This window comes from Sceloporus occidentalis, unplaced genomic scaffold (genome assembly GCF_023333645.1).
Source record: "Sceloporus occidentalis isolate IW3139 unplaced genomic scaffold, rSceOcc1.0.p SCAF_2, whole genome shotgun sequence".
Lineage (NCBI taxonomy): Eukaryota > Metazoa > Chordata > Lepidosauria > Squamata > Phrynosomatidae > Sceloporus > Sceloporus occidentalis.
In genome coordinates this window covers 190671721-190689118 of record NW_028316982.1, presented here as the reverse complement: position 1 = coordinate 190689118, position 17398 = coordinate 190671721, and the positions used below count along the sequence as shown (strand labels likewise).

General features: G+C 39.7%; 1 protein-coding gene across 10 annotated transcripts in view; it reads left to right on the top strand.

Moving 5' to 3' along the window:
- The window catches only part of LOC149319486 (dystrophin-like), a 1434671-nt gene extending 1420376 nt beyond the window's left edge, over positions 1 to 14295 (top strand). For 5 of the 10 annotated variants that reach the window (XM_089511811.1, XM_089511815.1, XM_089511810.1 and 2 more), the window contains one exon: positions 11630 to 14294. In XM_089511811.1, the coding sequence (XP_089367937.1) occupies positions 11630 to 11727 (98 nt within the window). In that variant the 3' untranslated portion in view covers positions 11728 to 14294. Of the gene's footprint in view, positions 1 to 6252; positions 6285 to 11629 lie in introns of all 10 variants that reach the window. The other 5 variants (XM_089511816.1, XM_089511814.1, XM_089511819.1 and 2 more) reach the window with 5 other exon arrangements.
- The last annotated feature ends 3103 nt before the right edge of the window (positions 14296 to 17398 follow it).

The window sequence follows — 17398 nt, the reverse complement described above, 5'->3', positions numbered from 1 at the left end:
ATTAGAGGAAGGCAAAGGCAAAATTACCTCTGAGCAAATCCATCTGTTTTATTACCTGACATTTTATTTTCAGCACCAAAAGGTAGTCTAGTGTTTTGCTGTTTATATTTAAGAATGAATTCAAATGCACTTGTTCATGAATCAGTGACTGGGGAGGGATATAATTAGGTGTTATTAAGTGTACAGTGGAGATACAGTGACTTGATCCCCTATGGGATGAAGGAAACTTTATCATATCCTTGCTTCTGAAAATGTCTTATCAGGTACAAATATGAATTAAACTTCTTGTCACTATGTAAGTATCTCCCAGTCCTGTTATGATTGCATAATATATAATGATTGTATAATAGATAACCCTGATGCAGAGAATCTCTTGTTGAAGACACCCATGTTTGCAGATAACTGTTTGCTGGACACATGTGAAAGGGCATTCACATTTGTTGTCCATAAATCATGGACTGTGCTTCTTTCAGAAAAAGATTTGGCCCCTATCCCCTTAACTTTTTAGAAGAGAGTGGAAACATCACTTTAATTTGGCCTTTTCAACTGCGAGTAGTTGTTTTAATAGATTAATTGGTTCTTTTGTGTTTGGGTATTATTGTTTTATTTTGGTTGCTGAAATCCTTAATGATGTTTGTGGAAAGCTAGCACAATCAGCAAATAAATCTGGAATTTGTACTACTTTGTTTGTATTCATGTGTGATGTTTATACATCATTTGCTGTCTAACAGGGACCCCCAGCAAATACATAATACCATCACAATATAAAAAGAAACCAGAAACAATAATTCTGTAATAGAATTTTTAATATTGAAGCCAAAGTCCTGACCAAAAAAAACCAACCCCAAATCTTAAAGACTGTTGGAAACGTAGGGCCCAAACAGACAGGCCAAAATAAAGCTGCTTTGGGTCACTTTGGAGGTATGCTATTTAAATGATGCATGTGTCCTAAGAGGCCAGAAGCCATGCCAAAGCTAAGGACTGGAGCACAGCTTTGGTGCGCCTTCTGGCCTCTTAAGCCTTGCAGTGGAGCTCCACAACTGAGGTGCTGGTCACAGAAGAAAGCCTTGTCTTGCATATCCAACAACCTACTCTGTTAGGGTGGTGGATCACACAGCAGCCCCTTTGTCCTTTGTATATCCATACTATAGGAGGAGATCTCGCAGAGATTTTGGCCCCAGTGTTAAGGAGTGTGACAGATCACCTCTTCAGGTTGATCAAACACCAACTATTGTACTCCAGTCACTCACCTTGCCTCACAACTTTAAACTCCTCCCTGGGTTCAGTAACTCATCCCATGATGTGACTTTAACCCTGGACAAGTGGATGTGATTTATGTTGAGTTCAACTTGGTAATGGTATGACTGATTTCTCCTTTAATCAGTTAAATAAAAGGGAGGCATAGAATAACAAAATAAGAAAAAGTTTATTGACTAACCAACAGATTAAGCATCTAGCATGTACCTGTCTCTATATGTATTTCAAGGCAAAAACTTGGAAATACAGTAAAAACTTTTCCCTGAATTCTTTATATTGCTGCATTTTTGACTCTCAACTAGGTCTATTTCTATTTTACCCTTTTTTAAAATCTTATGTATAATACTATCTCTATTGTAACTGAATCTATCTGACAGTCAAACAGTGAAATATTTCCTGTGCTATTCATTCCCCCTCTGACCTCCTTCTAAAACCCATGAGTGGCTGATTCCACTCAGCCCATGAAATCTTATTGTTTGAACCATATTCACAGGGAATTAATCCAAACTAGCACCTTGCACTGGGTTCAGAAGCAGACTGGTGAGCTAACCTTTGTGGGCTAACCAGCTTGTTCTTTAATCAGTACTTTTCGCAATATAAATGGGGCACATACAGCATCTTCAGTTAAAAAAATGACATAGTGTCTCTATCACAGTAATCATTATTTCAGAATTAGGTTATGGATGTTAATTCATAGTGAATGGCTATCTCTGTGATCCAAGAGCTGACATAGGCGGGTTACAGACCACCCATTTGGGGCGGGCTCTACCCGCCCCTTTCCCTGGTGTATCGGGGCCTCAGCTGCTATAACGGCAGCCGCTGAGGCCCCGATCCGCCACTTTTCAGGCTGCGGGGAAGCGGCAAAACGCCGCTTCCCTGCAGCCTGAAAAGGGGTGTCCTTGGGGCTTCAAGCCCCAAGGACACCCCGCGGCGGTGGGAAGGAGGAGAAAGGGGCCGCTTGGCCCCTTTCTCCCTTGCTTTGCTGGGCGCAGCTTTCTGAAGGCTGCGCCCAGTGAAGCAAAGTGGCGCCGCAAACCAGGAAGGAGCTCTGAAATGGAGCTCCTTCCTGGTCCGCGCTAAGGGCGCACTAGGCGCCCTGGCGTGGAGTGAGGACGTCACGCCCGCGCCGCCCCATATAGAGGCAGCACGGCCGTGACGTCCTCATGGCGGCGGCCGTTTGGAACGGCCGCCGTCATTTTTTACGTGCAAAGCTGAGCAGCTGTGGAAACCCACTGGATGACATTGAGCAAGTCACAGTCTCTCAGCTTCAGGAGAAGGCAAAGGGAAGTCCCCTCTGAACCAAGCTTGTGATAGGTACAGCTCTTAAATCTACTGATGTGGTGTTCATAACATTTTCCCACAGGCAGTCCTATGCATATCAACCCAAAAAGCAGCTTTTTACTTAATAATGATGTTATTAAGTGTGGTGTAGTGGTTGGATTGTTAGCCAGCAATTCTGGAGACCAGGGTTCAGTTCCCAGGTTAGTCATGTAAACCCACTGGGTGACCTTAGGCAAGTCCCACTCTCTCAGCTGGAAGGAAAGGCTATGGCAAACCTCCTTTGAACAAATCTTGCAAAAAAAAACAAAAAAAACATAATAGGTTCACCTTAGGGTCTCCATAAGTTGGAAACGATTTGAAGGCACACAACAACAATAAAAATATTACTAAGATACTGTTTTATCATTTCATCAGAGGCACAACAAGTTCTTGTAAGATCTCATGAACTAGAGTGCACTTTGTCAGATGCCTGAACTACTGACAAGATACAAAATTATAGCATAGGGGTGTGTGATTAAAAAGAGGATCAATGGAAATAAAATGCAAAAAACACAGCCTGTAACAATTCAATTAAAACTTGGATAAACCTTCATCCAGTAAAAATGGTCCATCCAGTAAAAATGGTCCAATGAGAGAACCTGCTATAGTATGGTAGGTAGAAAGTAAAAAAAACCTGAGTTTGCAGTGTGATATGTTTTCCTTTGAATAAAATATGGTGATAGGTACAACCTCAGAAGGAAGATAAATGGATGATTAACTGAAACACATTAGTTACAAATAGAAGGCATCAGGAGTTATATTCTTTATTCAGGCATATTTTAACATTATCATTGAAAACAAGTAATGCATCATGAAGGCAAATTTCATATGCCTCTGACTTAAGTAAGCAGATCTTTGGGAGGGAAAAATATTGCTGTTCTTACTATTTTTCTTTATCTAAACTTTAAGCTTTCAGCCCTACTTAGCAGTTTTAAAACATTATAGAAGAATCTCTGCATTAACTGCAAAGCTAAAGACTGTTGGTGAAAACACTTTGTCTCTTTATCAGTGGGAATTTCTGCTGAGTATCTGAAGATGGCTGCCCTTAAGGCATTTTCCTTTTCTTTTAAGCTGTATGGTTTCCATCCACAATCCCTGTTGCATGCTGCTCTAAGCAAATTCATGGTGGCTACAGCAGCTTTTCCCAGCTGTTGAACAAACTCCAAACAGATGTTGAAGCCATAGGTCTGACATTTGTTGGAACTGTAGTATTAAATACCACTTTAGTGGTCCATTCAACTCTACAAGATAATACGACACAGAGCATTTTGTTCACAAATACAACATGAAAGCAGTTTACCACGTCTTCTCCTAAGATGTATATATATTCAGTTGGAAATTGTCCTTGTTAATGTTTGGATAATATCATTTAGACACAATTTAATTTACATTTTATACTCTAGTTCTAAACATTCTTATATTAAAATATTAAAATGGAAAGAAAAACATCTTAGCAGTTTTCAGAATTTTAGACAGGGATGACTAGGACAGAGCCAGAATGGTGTACTGATTAGAGCAATGTACTGTGACTCTGGAGACCAGGGATTGAATACCCACATGGCTATGGAAACCTCACTGGGTGACTTTGGGCAAGTCACACTCTCTCAGCCTCAGAGGAAGGCTAAGGCAAACCTCATCTAAACAAATCTTCCCAAGAAAACTATGTGACCATTCACCTTAGGATCATCACCCTAATTAAGATCAGGATGTCCTACCACATCTGATAGTTTCGAATTGATCTGTAGATGGTTTTAGACTTGTATTGAATTGTATGAATTGTTGATGTAATTGCTGATGTAATTGTTGTTATATTGTATTGCTTTGTATCATGACATGTGTCACTTAGCTTGCACAGTGTGAACCGCTTTGATCAGGAGGAAAAGCGGTATACAAATAAAAGTTTTATTTATTTATTATTATCATAAATCAGAAATTGCTTGAAAGTACTCAACAACAAACTAGGACAGAATACCAGTATTTCCAACAGGGGACCCAGTGGGTAAGCTGAACTTGATTAAAGTCTGAGCAGTAATACAAAGGTTGGCCCACATCTCATTTGATAATTTGTTAACTTAGCCCGTCTATCCCAGGGTTAGTGGAGTAGTTGTTCCATTAAAATACTACATAATCAATATCACTGCTGTTTACTTATTTAGAAACAATGCACTGAATCCAAATTTAGGTATATATAACACCCATCCCAGGGGGCCCTCCCCAGAAAGTGATTCACCAGAGGGTCAGCAGACCTTGTTGAATGGGCTGTGCAATGGTGCAGAGAAAGAAGAAAATCCTAAAAATCAGTTGGATATACCTTCTCTGATTATAGCCCTTCTATCCACATAAGGAAAGTCTTCAATCCAACCTCCTATACATACATTATACTAAATCATGGTGCTAATTGGCCACATATAGATTAACAAATGCATGAGAAAAATGAGATAATTTAGAATGCTTTACACACTTTAAATTTTCTATTGCTACCTACAAGGATTATCTGAAAGGAACCACAATAAGGTGCAATGCCAGATCTGTCAACACGGGGTAGAAAAACAATATACAGCCTTCCTGCTTAGAAAATGACCAGTAACTCTTGCGTCAGTCACTATAAGGAAGGAATTAATAGACAAATCAGATAAAGTACAATAGTCCGTTTCCCAAGTATATTGGAACACTGATTAATTAGGGACTTTCCAGCTGCATCAGTGTTACAAATCTCTTCCACAGTTTCTGGTATTGGTTATACATGGTGATTACTTGAGTTCATACCAATTCTCTCTACCTTCCCATATTTCAGCACACAAGGAAGCACACAAGGTTTAAGTCTCACTGTCCTGTTCACTGAGTTGCAGTCACAGGGCTCTAAAGCCTCTACATTCTACAGCAGTCCCCGCCAAGATTGCCATTTTCTCTTCTTCTGTTAGCAGCCAAGTTAGTAATGAGTAACTTAAGTCCACCCAAAATGAATTGAAGTTAAGTGAAACTTAAGTATGTTTTTGTTGTGGGAGACCTTCAGTGTGAGGGACAAGTCAACATTTTACATACAGATTGGCTACTATGGCCTCTTTTGCAGCTAGATCGAGGCCGTGGCAACCACATGCTGTGGCCCCAGTTTGGCCTTTGCAGGGCACAAAAAGGAGCCGCAAAAAGCAGCTCCCTTTTGCACCCTACAAAGGGCATGATAGCCACGGCACCATGGCTTTATGGTGCTCCTTCAGCACTGCATCATGCAGATGCTGCTCCAGAGGAGCGCCATGATGCTGTGCACTGTGTGGTGCAGCGCATGACATCACGTTGCCCTGGGGGTGGAGCCGGGGCGTATGTCATGGATGGCACACCCTGACTCCGCCCCAGAGCGGCCTTTCCTACCAGTGTGCACTGCCCCTATATCAACGCATACTGTTCAGAGAATGTATGACTGTCTTCTAAGAAAAATGTTTTAGTAAATGTATTAATGTGCCTCTCTACATTTCAACTAAAAAGCTGAAAGCAAAATTTTTTTTCATGACTGTTCTCCGTGGGATGAAGCTGGAAGCAACATTCTATGCATTTAAATGTATTGTAGTACTTTTCAAATGTCTCATCTTGAATGGAGTTCCATAATGAAAACTGAAGTACTTCTGTATTTGTGTTTTTTCCCTCTCCCCTCCTCTTTTCCTAATATTTCTGTAACTAAAGGAAGAAATGCCCCAGGAAAGCCAGTGAGAGAGGTTAGTGAGTCTGATGCCCACTTGTAAGAACTTCTTGTTTGCTGCCTTCTTTTTTGTCTGGCATTTGTGGCACAGCATGTTCGTTGCTAGGTACATTTCACATGTGTGCTCTAATGCATAATACCTCTCAACTTTAGCAGAAATGAAAACACTAGAAATACAAGAATGCACTTAATTTCCCATTGTAAACCAAACAGCTTTCTGCAGAGCCTAATGGGAAAATAAGATGAATACATTTTGGTGAAATCTTCCTTCTGACTCATAAGGTATAAAGTCATACTCTGGCCTTAGCCAGTTTTCTGGGACCTCAGATCTTGCCCCCTTCTTAGCTTTCAAATGCCTTACATATTTATCTATAGGTGCTCTTCTAGTTGAGAGGTATAAAGAATATATTACTTGCGCTTGTAAATTCTCTTGCTCCAGCCAGAATGTCACTAACACGTCACAGGTTCTGCTTTGCTGTTTTAAAGCTTATATCAAAACTCTTGTGGTGTCCTGGATATAGTACTGGATTTTCACCTGTGAAAAAAATTCAGCTCAGCTGTGCATTCTGCTCTGTAGCTTTGGGCAGCTCTGTCTCTTGTGTTCAGTCTTTCAGCTACAAAGCTGAAATCATAATTCTTTTATGAAAGTTTGTGAAGATATGTGAAATAAGGCTTTCAGCTTGTGGAAATCTTCAATATATCTATAGAAAATGTGTGTTTGGGAACCAGCAATGATAGGTGGTGGTGGCAGTGACAATGGTTATTAATTTTATTTATATCTACTTTTTTCTCAAAAACTGGGACTCAAGATAGCTTACAAATTAAAATGATTACAGTACAGTTAAAAGCACACAGAAGGTCAACAACAGAATTAAACTATGAACAATATCTAAATATGCACTTAAAAGGATAAAACACAGCTAAAACAATACAAATAAAACAACACTCTCCTAAAAGCCCTTCCTTTTTAAATGGTTTATTCCTTTTTATAAGGTATGCTCCTTTCTACTTATTACTGAATTCAAAGTCTTTGGTGCAACATTATCTTAAAAGTGTTTGCAGAAGGGCTTTGGATGTTCACCTTTTCATCTTCCACCCAGTATGTTTGAAAGATGAGTAGTCTCTTAAAATGAATAAAGTGTACATTTTGGTACACCACACAGTATCAACAGAGTGCATGTTGAAATATGCATCTCAAGTTTCTAGATCAATGCAACTGAGAAAATATTGAAACATACTGAATACTTAAACTAAAAAACAGAATGTGTGAAATGGGCACCATTTCATAAAATACTCCTAAAAGCAAACTTTGGCGCATTACAGACTGCCTGAAAGTGGCAGTCTGCCGCCGCCTCCATTTCTGCCACCAGGAAGCTGCAGCCTCCAAACGGGGAGGCTTCCCAGTGGTGGAAAAAGAAGCCGCAAATGGTGCACTCGTGATGTCGCAAGGCAAGGGGGATGTGCGGACGCTAAGCACCCGGCACATAAAAATGGCCATGCCCGTGTGTATAGGGCGCTGCCATTTTTACGCCCCCAGCATGTGCTGGGGTGAGGCCGGTATGGATGCTAGATCCTCGGTCAACCCCTAGCACGTGACGGGGGCGGCGCAAAGGCCCGTGCGGAACGGGCCTCAGTGTTCTTATTTTCTGTCTTTTGTACCTGAAGCTGAACTTTTTTTTCCCTAACTAGTGTGCAGCTACTCTAGCACAGATTATATGGTGGTGCAAATATATAGGAAAGTTAATTTAGTTCAATGATATAAAGAAGTTTGAATTCCAAGTGAAATATGTAACATTTGCTCTCCAGTCATCAAGTATTTAAGAGGAACATTTTTGTTTATTTTGATGAAATATTTTATAATTCTTTTGTATTACAACTTTTTATTGTTTCATTGCTTGAGTTTATTGTTTTTCATGTCTTAGAATATTGTAATGTTATGAGGCACTTTGGATTTTTAGAACTAAAAGTAAAATGTTTCATAAAATCACCCATAGCTCATCTGTTTTGAAATTTCCTAGAGTTTAAAAAGAGCTCCTGTGTTTTGGATTTTAGTCTGATAACATTTAAAGATGATGATCAAATATCTACCATTTGGAAGTCACTTATGTAACTGGAGATATATTCTTTAATATGTGCATTAATTGCAATTTATTTCTGTATAGTTTTGATTTTTTTATAATGCAAAATATTTGGTATTGCAACAAAATTAGGGAAAAATGGAATGTAGGAGTTGGTCACTGATCAATGCATAGAATCAGTATGGGGTCAATAATAATATATCTAGGTTTTGTGCACCTCAACATAACTCCAATAGTGTGATTTACATTATTTTTACATTATTATTAGTGCAGTTTGTGTTATTAAAAGATAGAGGAATTTTTTAAAGTTAAAGATGAAATTAATACTTGCTTTTCAGTAATTACAAAGGACTTACTTCACAGAGAGAATTCTTTGCACAGAGAGATAGGCCAGCATCCAAATGTCTACTTTCACTAGATTCTGCCATTGCAGACCCTAGACTTTATTTTATATATGTGTGTATATGTTTTTTTAATGTACACTATATTGACAAAACCACGCAAATAACTACTTTGCTTCAGTTCCACAACATTCAGACATGCACAATAAGTTGTTTTTTTAAAAAAAAACAAGTTATTTTTAAGCTACTAATTACGATGATAATGATGATAATAATAATAATAATAATAATGTATTGCCTCAGATGCTGCTGCCGAATAACCACAGGAGACCGTGTTGGAGGAAAGGCCACAACTTTATTAAGCAAACCATTGGTAGGGTTGGCACAAAGCATGAGGTCAGGATCTGCGAAATCAAACAACCCCACGTTTGTCTGATTAACCACAACCTGGCACCCACCAGGCATTGGGATGACCTAGGGGCTAATGAACACCGTATGACCGCATCTCTGCCATGCGTTCACATATTTGCTAAGCCCCTAGTCACCGGGAGGCGCTCTCGCGTTATGGCCCCCGCAATGGCCATACGCCTGCCCTATTCGCCCCCGGGTCCCGACTGACTCCCAAACCAGAGCTCCGTAGCCCTGGTACCACACCGTGCAGATCCTGGCCTATGCTGCCGCCCCAAAGTTGTGACAAAAAACCCAAACCCAAGCGGTGGGTGGGTGGGAGAAGGCTCAGCTCCTCCTCCCTTCCTGCTTGGCTCCTAACCATCCGGAGCCAAGCGCCGACTGAGGGCCGGGGCTGGCAGCATGGCCTATATAGGCCTAAGCCCCGCCCTCAGTACCACCTGACCAGGAGACTCCTCCTCCAGGGCAGCTGAACCAATCATCTGCCCTGGAGGACCGGAACTCCCGATCACAGAGCCCAGTTCCCAGAGCGTCACGGGGCGGAAGGGCCTCCCTTTCGCCCCGCGCACCAATAGGGAGCTGGGGCAAGCCCCAGAGCACTCTGGGGCTTGTAGTCGTTCGCTGCGTCTAGCGGCAAAGCGGTCAGCCCGCCGAGTCGGGCAACCGCTTTTTTATTTATATCCTGCCTGTTCCCTTTTGAGGATCGAGATGGGTAACAACAGAGGTTAATACAATACAAAATAATCAAATAAAACAAACCCCTGAATCCCCTGCATGGATTATAGAAAAGTGAGAGAATGAAATACTTTGGCAGAGATCCTTCAGTGAGAAGCATAAGTATATCATGTAGCTACATCTCCTAATCCTAGCCCATCCCCCAATTTACCTTGTAAGAAGTGCAGCCCCCTTCCCAAGAGAGCTCTTCTGTTGTAGTTGAATGTACTGTGACAAGGTTCTGAAGATGATGATCTTGCAGGAAAATAACTGGAGGCCACCCCACACACACACACAATTTCCCAGCAACACAGAAATGACCATATTGAGGGGATGTGTTCTTATAAAGTGAATTTTGAGGTGATTTTGGCCAGCCCAAAATAGCCAGCTGAGGCCCGTTACACACGGGCACCCTAGGACGGACTCAGTCCGTGCTAGGGTTAGAAAGGGGCATCTCTTCCAGACGCCCCTAACCCTACCACGGACTGTGTCCGTAACAAATGGCAGCGGCCATTCCACACGGCCGCCGCCATCTTGACGTAGCGGACGCTCTGCATCCGCACGTCGGGCCCCAGAAGTGATGCTGCGAGTGCGCGACTAGCGCCTCGTGGCGTCTCTTCCGGGGCCCAGGAAGGAGCGCGATTTTGGCTGCTGCAGTTCCTGGACGCTGCAACCGGCAGCTGTGGCAGACCGCCACTTCTTGGCGGTCTGTAACGGGCCTCAGTTAGCAGACCACCTGGAAAAGGACCTCTGATGAAGATTTTACAGTCTAGATAGATATGGTAGGACAAAGTCTTTCAGGTAACCTTCTGCCAAGCAATTTGGGGCCTTCAAGATTAAGACAACACTTATAATTGGGCTTGGAAATGCACTGGTAACCACAATATGGGAAAATTATATCAACCAGTGCTCTTGAGCTGTCTAACTACCCTAATATGAACAAACTGAAGTTTTTGAACCATTATGAAATGGACACGATGCCCTGACTCCACTCCCAGGCCAGCCTTAATGGCTGGTCTGAACAGCCCCTTAGTCTGTAGAATCAGTACATAGAGATATCTTCTAGCACCTTTGAGACTAACTGAAATAAAGATGTTGGCAGTATGAGTATATGAAAGCTCATGCTACCAACGTCTTTTTTTCATTTAGTCTGAAAGGTGCTACAAGATCTCTCCAAATACTGTATAAAGATTGTATATCTATATCAAGATCTAACTATATCATCGATGGGTAAACTCATTTATCTGAAAATATTTCATTAAATGTGATTTCCTAGTAAATAAATCACACTTCTAGCTTCCCCCTTTTGAGAATCATGTTTCTTTTAATTAGTAATTTTTAAAAATTGAGTGAATTTATATAAGTTGATTTAACTCGGCAGTTTGGTGGCCGTTTCATCCAAGACTTTACTCTCATTAATGTCAATTAGCACTTTGGCAATTTCCCCAGTCAGGCTGTTTGGGTTGATTATGATTGATCAGGTTATGTATTATTCACTTAAATTTATTTGCAAACAGTTGTGTAGTAAAATCTTCATGCATGTGCCTTTGAAATTGATTTTCTAAGTCTTTCATTTTGAAAGCTCAATATAGTGACAGCTGAAAACATTCTCTTCAGGTTTTGTTCACCTTTGCTAGCGACGGTGGACTGTCAAAGAACAAATTTATTTTATAATCCCCCTGCATGGGAGCATGCATTATTTTACATTGAGCTATAACTCACTGATCTGTGTTTATTTATTTGTGTAGTACACATGGCAGTCTTCAAAACTTGTAAAGTACACCTTCATCTGTAAAATGTCTTTTTCTTTTCTTTTACAGGCCACAATGTAGGCAGCCTTTTTCATATGGCAGATGACTTGGGCCGAGCAATGGAAACCTTAGTGACGGTGATGACTGACAACAAGGTGTTAGAATAGCAAGATGTGTTTTACAACTTCAGGCGTACCCGCATGGTTTTTATAATATTCATATGACAAAGGATTAGACTGTAAGAGTTTACATGAAAACAAATCTCTATTTTTGTGAAGGGTAGTGGTACAATACTGTAGATTTCAGTAGTTTCTTAAGTCTGTTATTGTTTTGTTAACAATGGCAGGTTTTACACGTCTATGCAATTGTACAAAAAAAATTATAAGAAAACTACATGTAAAATCTTGATAGCTAAATAACTTGCCATTTCTTTATATGGAACGCATTTTGGGTTGTCTAAAAAAAAATTTATAAGCGTTATAAAGAAAGATTGTAAACAAAGTGTGCTTTATAAAAAAGTTTATATAAATCCCTAGAAAAACAAACAAAAAAGAGGCAATGCATTTGTTTAGTATCACTTCAGCTCTGTAATTGTTTGAGACAGATATTCATGTTCTGTGTTCTTTTCCTTACAAATGAAAGAGAGAATTTCAGCAACACCAAAATAATCAACATACATTTCTCACTATTTGTGACTGACTAGCACTGGTTTAAAATATAGTACTGTCCTAAACTTCCAGTTGAGGTATTATTCCACCTCATTTCAAGTAAAATCAAGTTGTATTGAAGTTATCCAGCTAGTTGGCAATAATATGAAAGAGCACATTACATGACAAATACTACCTTCAGAGCTTTTAAGAATTAAAAACAAAAACAAAACACCGCCACAACCAGTATTCTATGCTTGTGCTGTTTCCTCCATTACTATGAACTACAATGTGGTTAGTAAACACAGAATAGGAATTGCCTTACCGGATTGTACGTTTGGATTTTACCATCCGGTAACCTGTCTCTGCCACTGGCCAGCACCTTAACACTTCAAAGAAGAAGTTTGGTTTGAATTCATGCCCTGTGACACCACCTTCTGTGGGAAACCCTACACCTATGTGGAGGAGAGAGGAGGACTTGACTACAGGTAGTGTGATCTGTTATCTGCTTTCATCCTTAAAGTCAGATTTCTCATATTATTATTCAACCTTTAGTTTTATAGTAGCAGTGTTACTGAAAATTGCCTAATCTCTTCATAACAAAATAGTCCCAATAAACTTGCCTTGCAGCAGGTTCCAAGGAGCCACAACAGCTCATTTAAATAGGAAATGGTGTGGAGCAATTCTGTTACCTTCCAGTCCATGGTCAACTGAAAGTAGCCACACTACTTTGTGAGAGGTTGGTGGCTGAAGACAATAGCCAGCCAACTTGCTCCTCCCTAGGTCCTTCTACAAGTAATACTGCACAATTAACAATGACTCAGGAGAGGGATAACAGAAAATAGAAGTCACGTAACAGCTCCTCAGGTTTACTACTCTGAAATGTTGAGGTGCTGTTAACAAAAGCTTTACCACTTCATTTCATTTCCTTCTCGCCAGCCTTTAATTCCATTGTCTGAAAACAGAGTTTCACCATTTAATCCACATTAACATTTTGCAGGAGTAAAATCAGTTACCTCTTCTTGTACGAAGTGTAATTAAAATTTGAGAGAAAAACAAATGGTTTTATTTGTGAATGCTAGTTAACATTAAACATGGGTAGTCATGTTATTTCTACCTCACTTTGGTTTTGTGGTGTTCCTGACAGTTATGTACAGAAGGTATTACATCGTCACCACTTGTCCATTGTGTGTAAACAGGTCTTCTCATTTGTAACAATATTTTTTTCCAAAATGAATTATGTAACAACTTTCAAAGAGGCCCCAAACAATTTTTTTCATAATAAATAGTTTTTAAAAGTAGAGGAACAATCCATTATAGGGTTCATGCAGTGCCACCATTTTGGGATATTGGCATATGGTACCCTGTTCCTTTTCCATTTTGAATGGGAAGGTGAAATTTGTGTCTACCTTCCTGATGCATCCATCTTCCCTCTGTGTGTGTTTCTTAAGCTCCAAAGGAATGCACATCCAGGTGAAGGGCAGCAAGGTTCTCTCATGTCCAATACCAATTCTACCCAGTCCATACAAACACTCGATCCATACTGGTGTGGACTGTTCCCTTTATTTACCTATTCTGCATCTTCTCATAGCCTTTCTATTGGAAACTGCAGACTGAGATTTATAGGGGTGTCTTGCTTTCATTTATGCTTTTAAGTTGAAACTTCTCTTTAAAGATTAGGAGACTAATAGAGTGCACGATTGTTTTCATCAGGGTTTTCATTTGTTTTTCTTCATATACATTAGTTTTGAAGTGAATCTCTCAAAAACATTTAAAAGAGTTTAAAAGCTTTATTGCTGCTTTTTAAGCATTTTGGGGGAAATATGTCATGTTCCTTATATCCATAAACTACTAAACTGTAAACCATTATCAGTGTAACTGAGTACTTATCATCTGGCATGTTATACCATTGTTATTCAGTACTGGTTTTATTACTTGGATATCATAATCTGTTGTGTTCTAACATCAACACTGTAACACTTACTAATTATTTTTATAAACTTCAGTTTTACTGCATTGTTTCACAACATATCAAATTTCACCAAATATATGCCTTACTTATTGTATTATATACTGCTTTACTGTGTATATCAATAAAGCACGCAATTATGTTATAAAAATAAGTGTGGCATTTTTATTGATTGTCCAGCATTTCATTTGTGGTTCTCTTTTCCAGCTAGACTGTGTTTCTGGAGTTCAGCTGGGCAGAATGCCACCTTATCCACTCCTGAATTCACTTTGTTCCCCAATGTCATTCATGCCCTGCAGCTAAAGATGCCACGGCCAAAAGCCAACAGTAATGGTTGTTTTTTTAAAATCTCAGCAATTTAGGGGAAGGGAGGGGTTGGGTATGGTTTAATGCTGTGTTCTTTTTCATGCTCACAACAAATGTTTTGTAAGCTGTGGCATTAACCTCTCATCAGAAACCCTGTGTGGAGTTTTCAAGTGTACAAGCCATTTCATGGAAAGAGCTGCTTTGGCTGTAAAAATTCAGTTCAATCCATGAATATTTTGTTCTGTGAAGTACCCTTTAAAATTTATACCACTGGAATGCTTCTTTTATCCATTTCTCCTCATCATTTTCACTTCTCAAGCCAACATTCTTCAGCTTTTGCATACAGGTGTTACCAGAGTGTCAAGAGCAGAAATATTTAAGCTTCTTTCCAAATGGACTTCAGGGATGGGCTTGCTTAGATTTAACTGCCAAGAACTGAAAGCAATTTGTTGCCTCTGGGGATTAGAACACAGATCTCACATTGAAAATGTTTTCACTATTATCTCTCTTTTTTTAATTGTTTAGAGAAGGATATGATCCAAAGGCAACAAGGTGCACTACAAATTTATCATCAAGAACAAATGTTGGTAATAACTCTTAATAATGCCTGTAACTGCATTATCTGTATTACAATCAAAAGTTAGCTCCTTGAGCAGGGCTTGGAAATGTTTTGCCTCCAGACATTACTGGACTATAATTCCATCAGCCCTACCAAGAATAGTAAATGATGAGGGATACTATGAGTTGCAGTCCATCAATATCTAGTAGACCATTTGTTCCTCATCCCTGTCCTAGAGTATAGTAATATGGATTTATTTTTGTATGGTCTGTTCCTTATATGCAGAAGATGCAGAGAAACTTTTCTTCTTCTGTTTGTGTAGAACAGAGGTAAACAACTGTGGCTCTCCAGATCTTTTTAACCTACAACTCCCAGTATGCATGATTTCCAGCTAGCCATCAACATATCAGCAAGACACTTATGTACTATAACACTGCTGCTTGTACTACAGGCCTGCAACAAGTTAAAGAAACACCCCTCAAGGGGGGGGGGGGGATATCAGAAAAGGAAGTGGAAGTTAGCAGCATTTAACACACTAGATCTACCTCATCTGATTTTGGAAGCTAAGCAAATTTGGGCCTGGTTAGTACTTGGACAAGAAACGAGAGAATACCAGGAAAGGCTAGGAAAGAATTCTGCCAAAAACACTGGAGGGTCACAGTCTGCCAGCATACTGAGCCAGATGGCCCAATGGCCTGATTCAGTATAACTTTATGTGTTGCTAAACAACAGCCATATCACATCATTGATTCAGTCTCTTCAGTACATGCTCCAAGGGGAAGAGCCTGGGAGCCTAGGATATTGCAAATAATCAAAGATTCAATAGAGAACATGACTGAACTACTCTTGTCTACCAAGTAAACATGGCTTTTACCAGTTTTTCTTTATTTTTATTACTAAAGTAGTATGAGGCTAGATTTTATACTAGCGCAGATGAAGTGTGGCAAGTCTTAATGCATGTGCCATTCCTTTAAAAACAGAGGTGGGCAACTGTGACAATGCAGGTGGTTTTAGTCTACAAGCCTTGGCAATCGCTGCTGCCTCTGCTGCTGCCTCCTTCTCATCCACATTATTATTATTGTTACTATTACTATTATATTTATTTACATTCCGTTTCCCCCCAAAAACTTGGGATTCAAGCGTCTTAGCCAGCAATGCCAATGTTGAAGATTAGGTGAGTTGTAGCCAGAAACATCTGATGGACCACAGTTGCCATCCCTCACCTACGCTTCATTCTATTCAAGCAGAGTGGGCCTTCCCTTATGCAGGGGATCTGCATATTCCATATGTTCACGCCCCATTTCAAACAGTGGGGGGCATGTTTGCAATGCAGGGCAGCATGCACACCATAGGCGCATGTGCCATTTCTGTAACGTACGGCTTCAGCATAAGCTCAAAGCATCATATAGTGTGCTCACGTATGGCACGAGCATGAAGTATATTTGCTTGGGGTAAGTGTAAGTACTAGCTATGTCAGAATCAGGGCAAATGTCATACTCTAGGCTGATGGCAACCAAGATAATAGCATCAATGCCCTCAGAGTCCCTGAAATTTTTATTTTAATCACTGAACAAAGCAACTTCTATCTGTGAAGGCTTTTGCGGCTGGCATCCATAATTTTTTGTGGGTTTTTCAGGCTGAGTTTGTGTTCTAGAAGAGTTTATTCAGCAGCTGTGGCTGGTATCTTCAGAGATGCATCAGGGACGCAGAGATGCTTTAGAGACATTACTTCAGACTACTAGCTGATGCCTTCTCTGAAAATGCCAGCCACAGCTTCTGGCGAAACGTCAGAATAAACTCTTCTAGAACACGGCCTCATAGTCCAAAAAAAAACCACAAAAAAATGCAACTTCTATCTGCCAATGACTTTCCATCAGCCAAGTCCATTAGAAGAAAGACACAGCATTTGCAGCAGGTACAGAGAAACATTTAAGCAGGTGGAGAGGCAAAACAGACTATTTGAAGAAAAATAAGAAAATTAAGCTTGCTAAATTTTGGTTTTATATAAGAATACACTTTTTAAAATCTAATTTAATGTTTTGTGACAGTTAAAAAAACCCACATTTTTGCAAAAGCAAATAAAATACTATATAATTCTTTTTTTCTCTTTTCTTTTTCTTTCTTTTTTGAAATTATACAAGTGATCTTGAAGATGGAGGATGTCAGCACTTACTAAGGACAATTTTTAACACTGATAACAAAACAGCATAGTTTAAAGCTAACAGATTTTAGTAATAATGTTTCTATCACTATGATAAGGTATAACAGGATAAACATGCATATAAAGCTTGCCTTCTTGATGATATACCTTATATCTAATAAATAATCAAAATCTCACTCTAAGAAGGATTTATCTG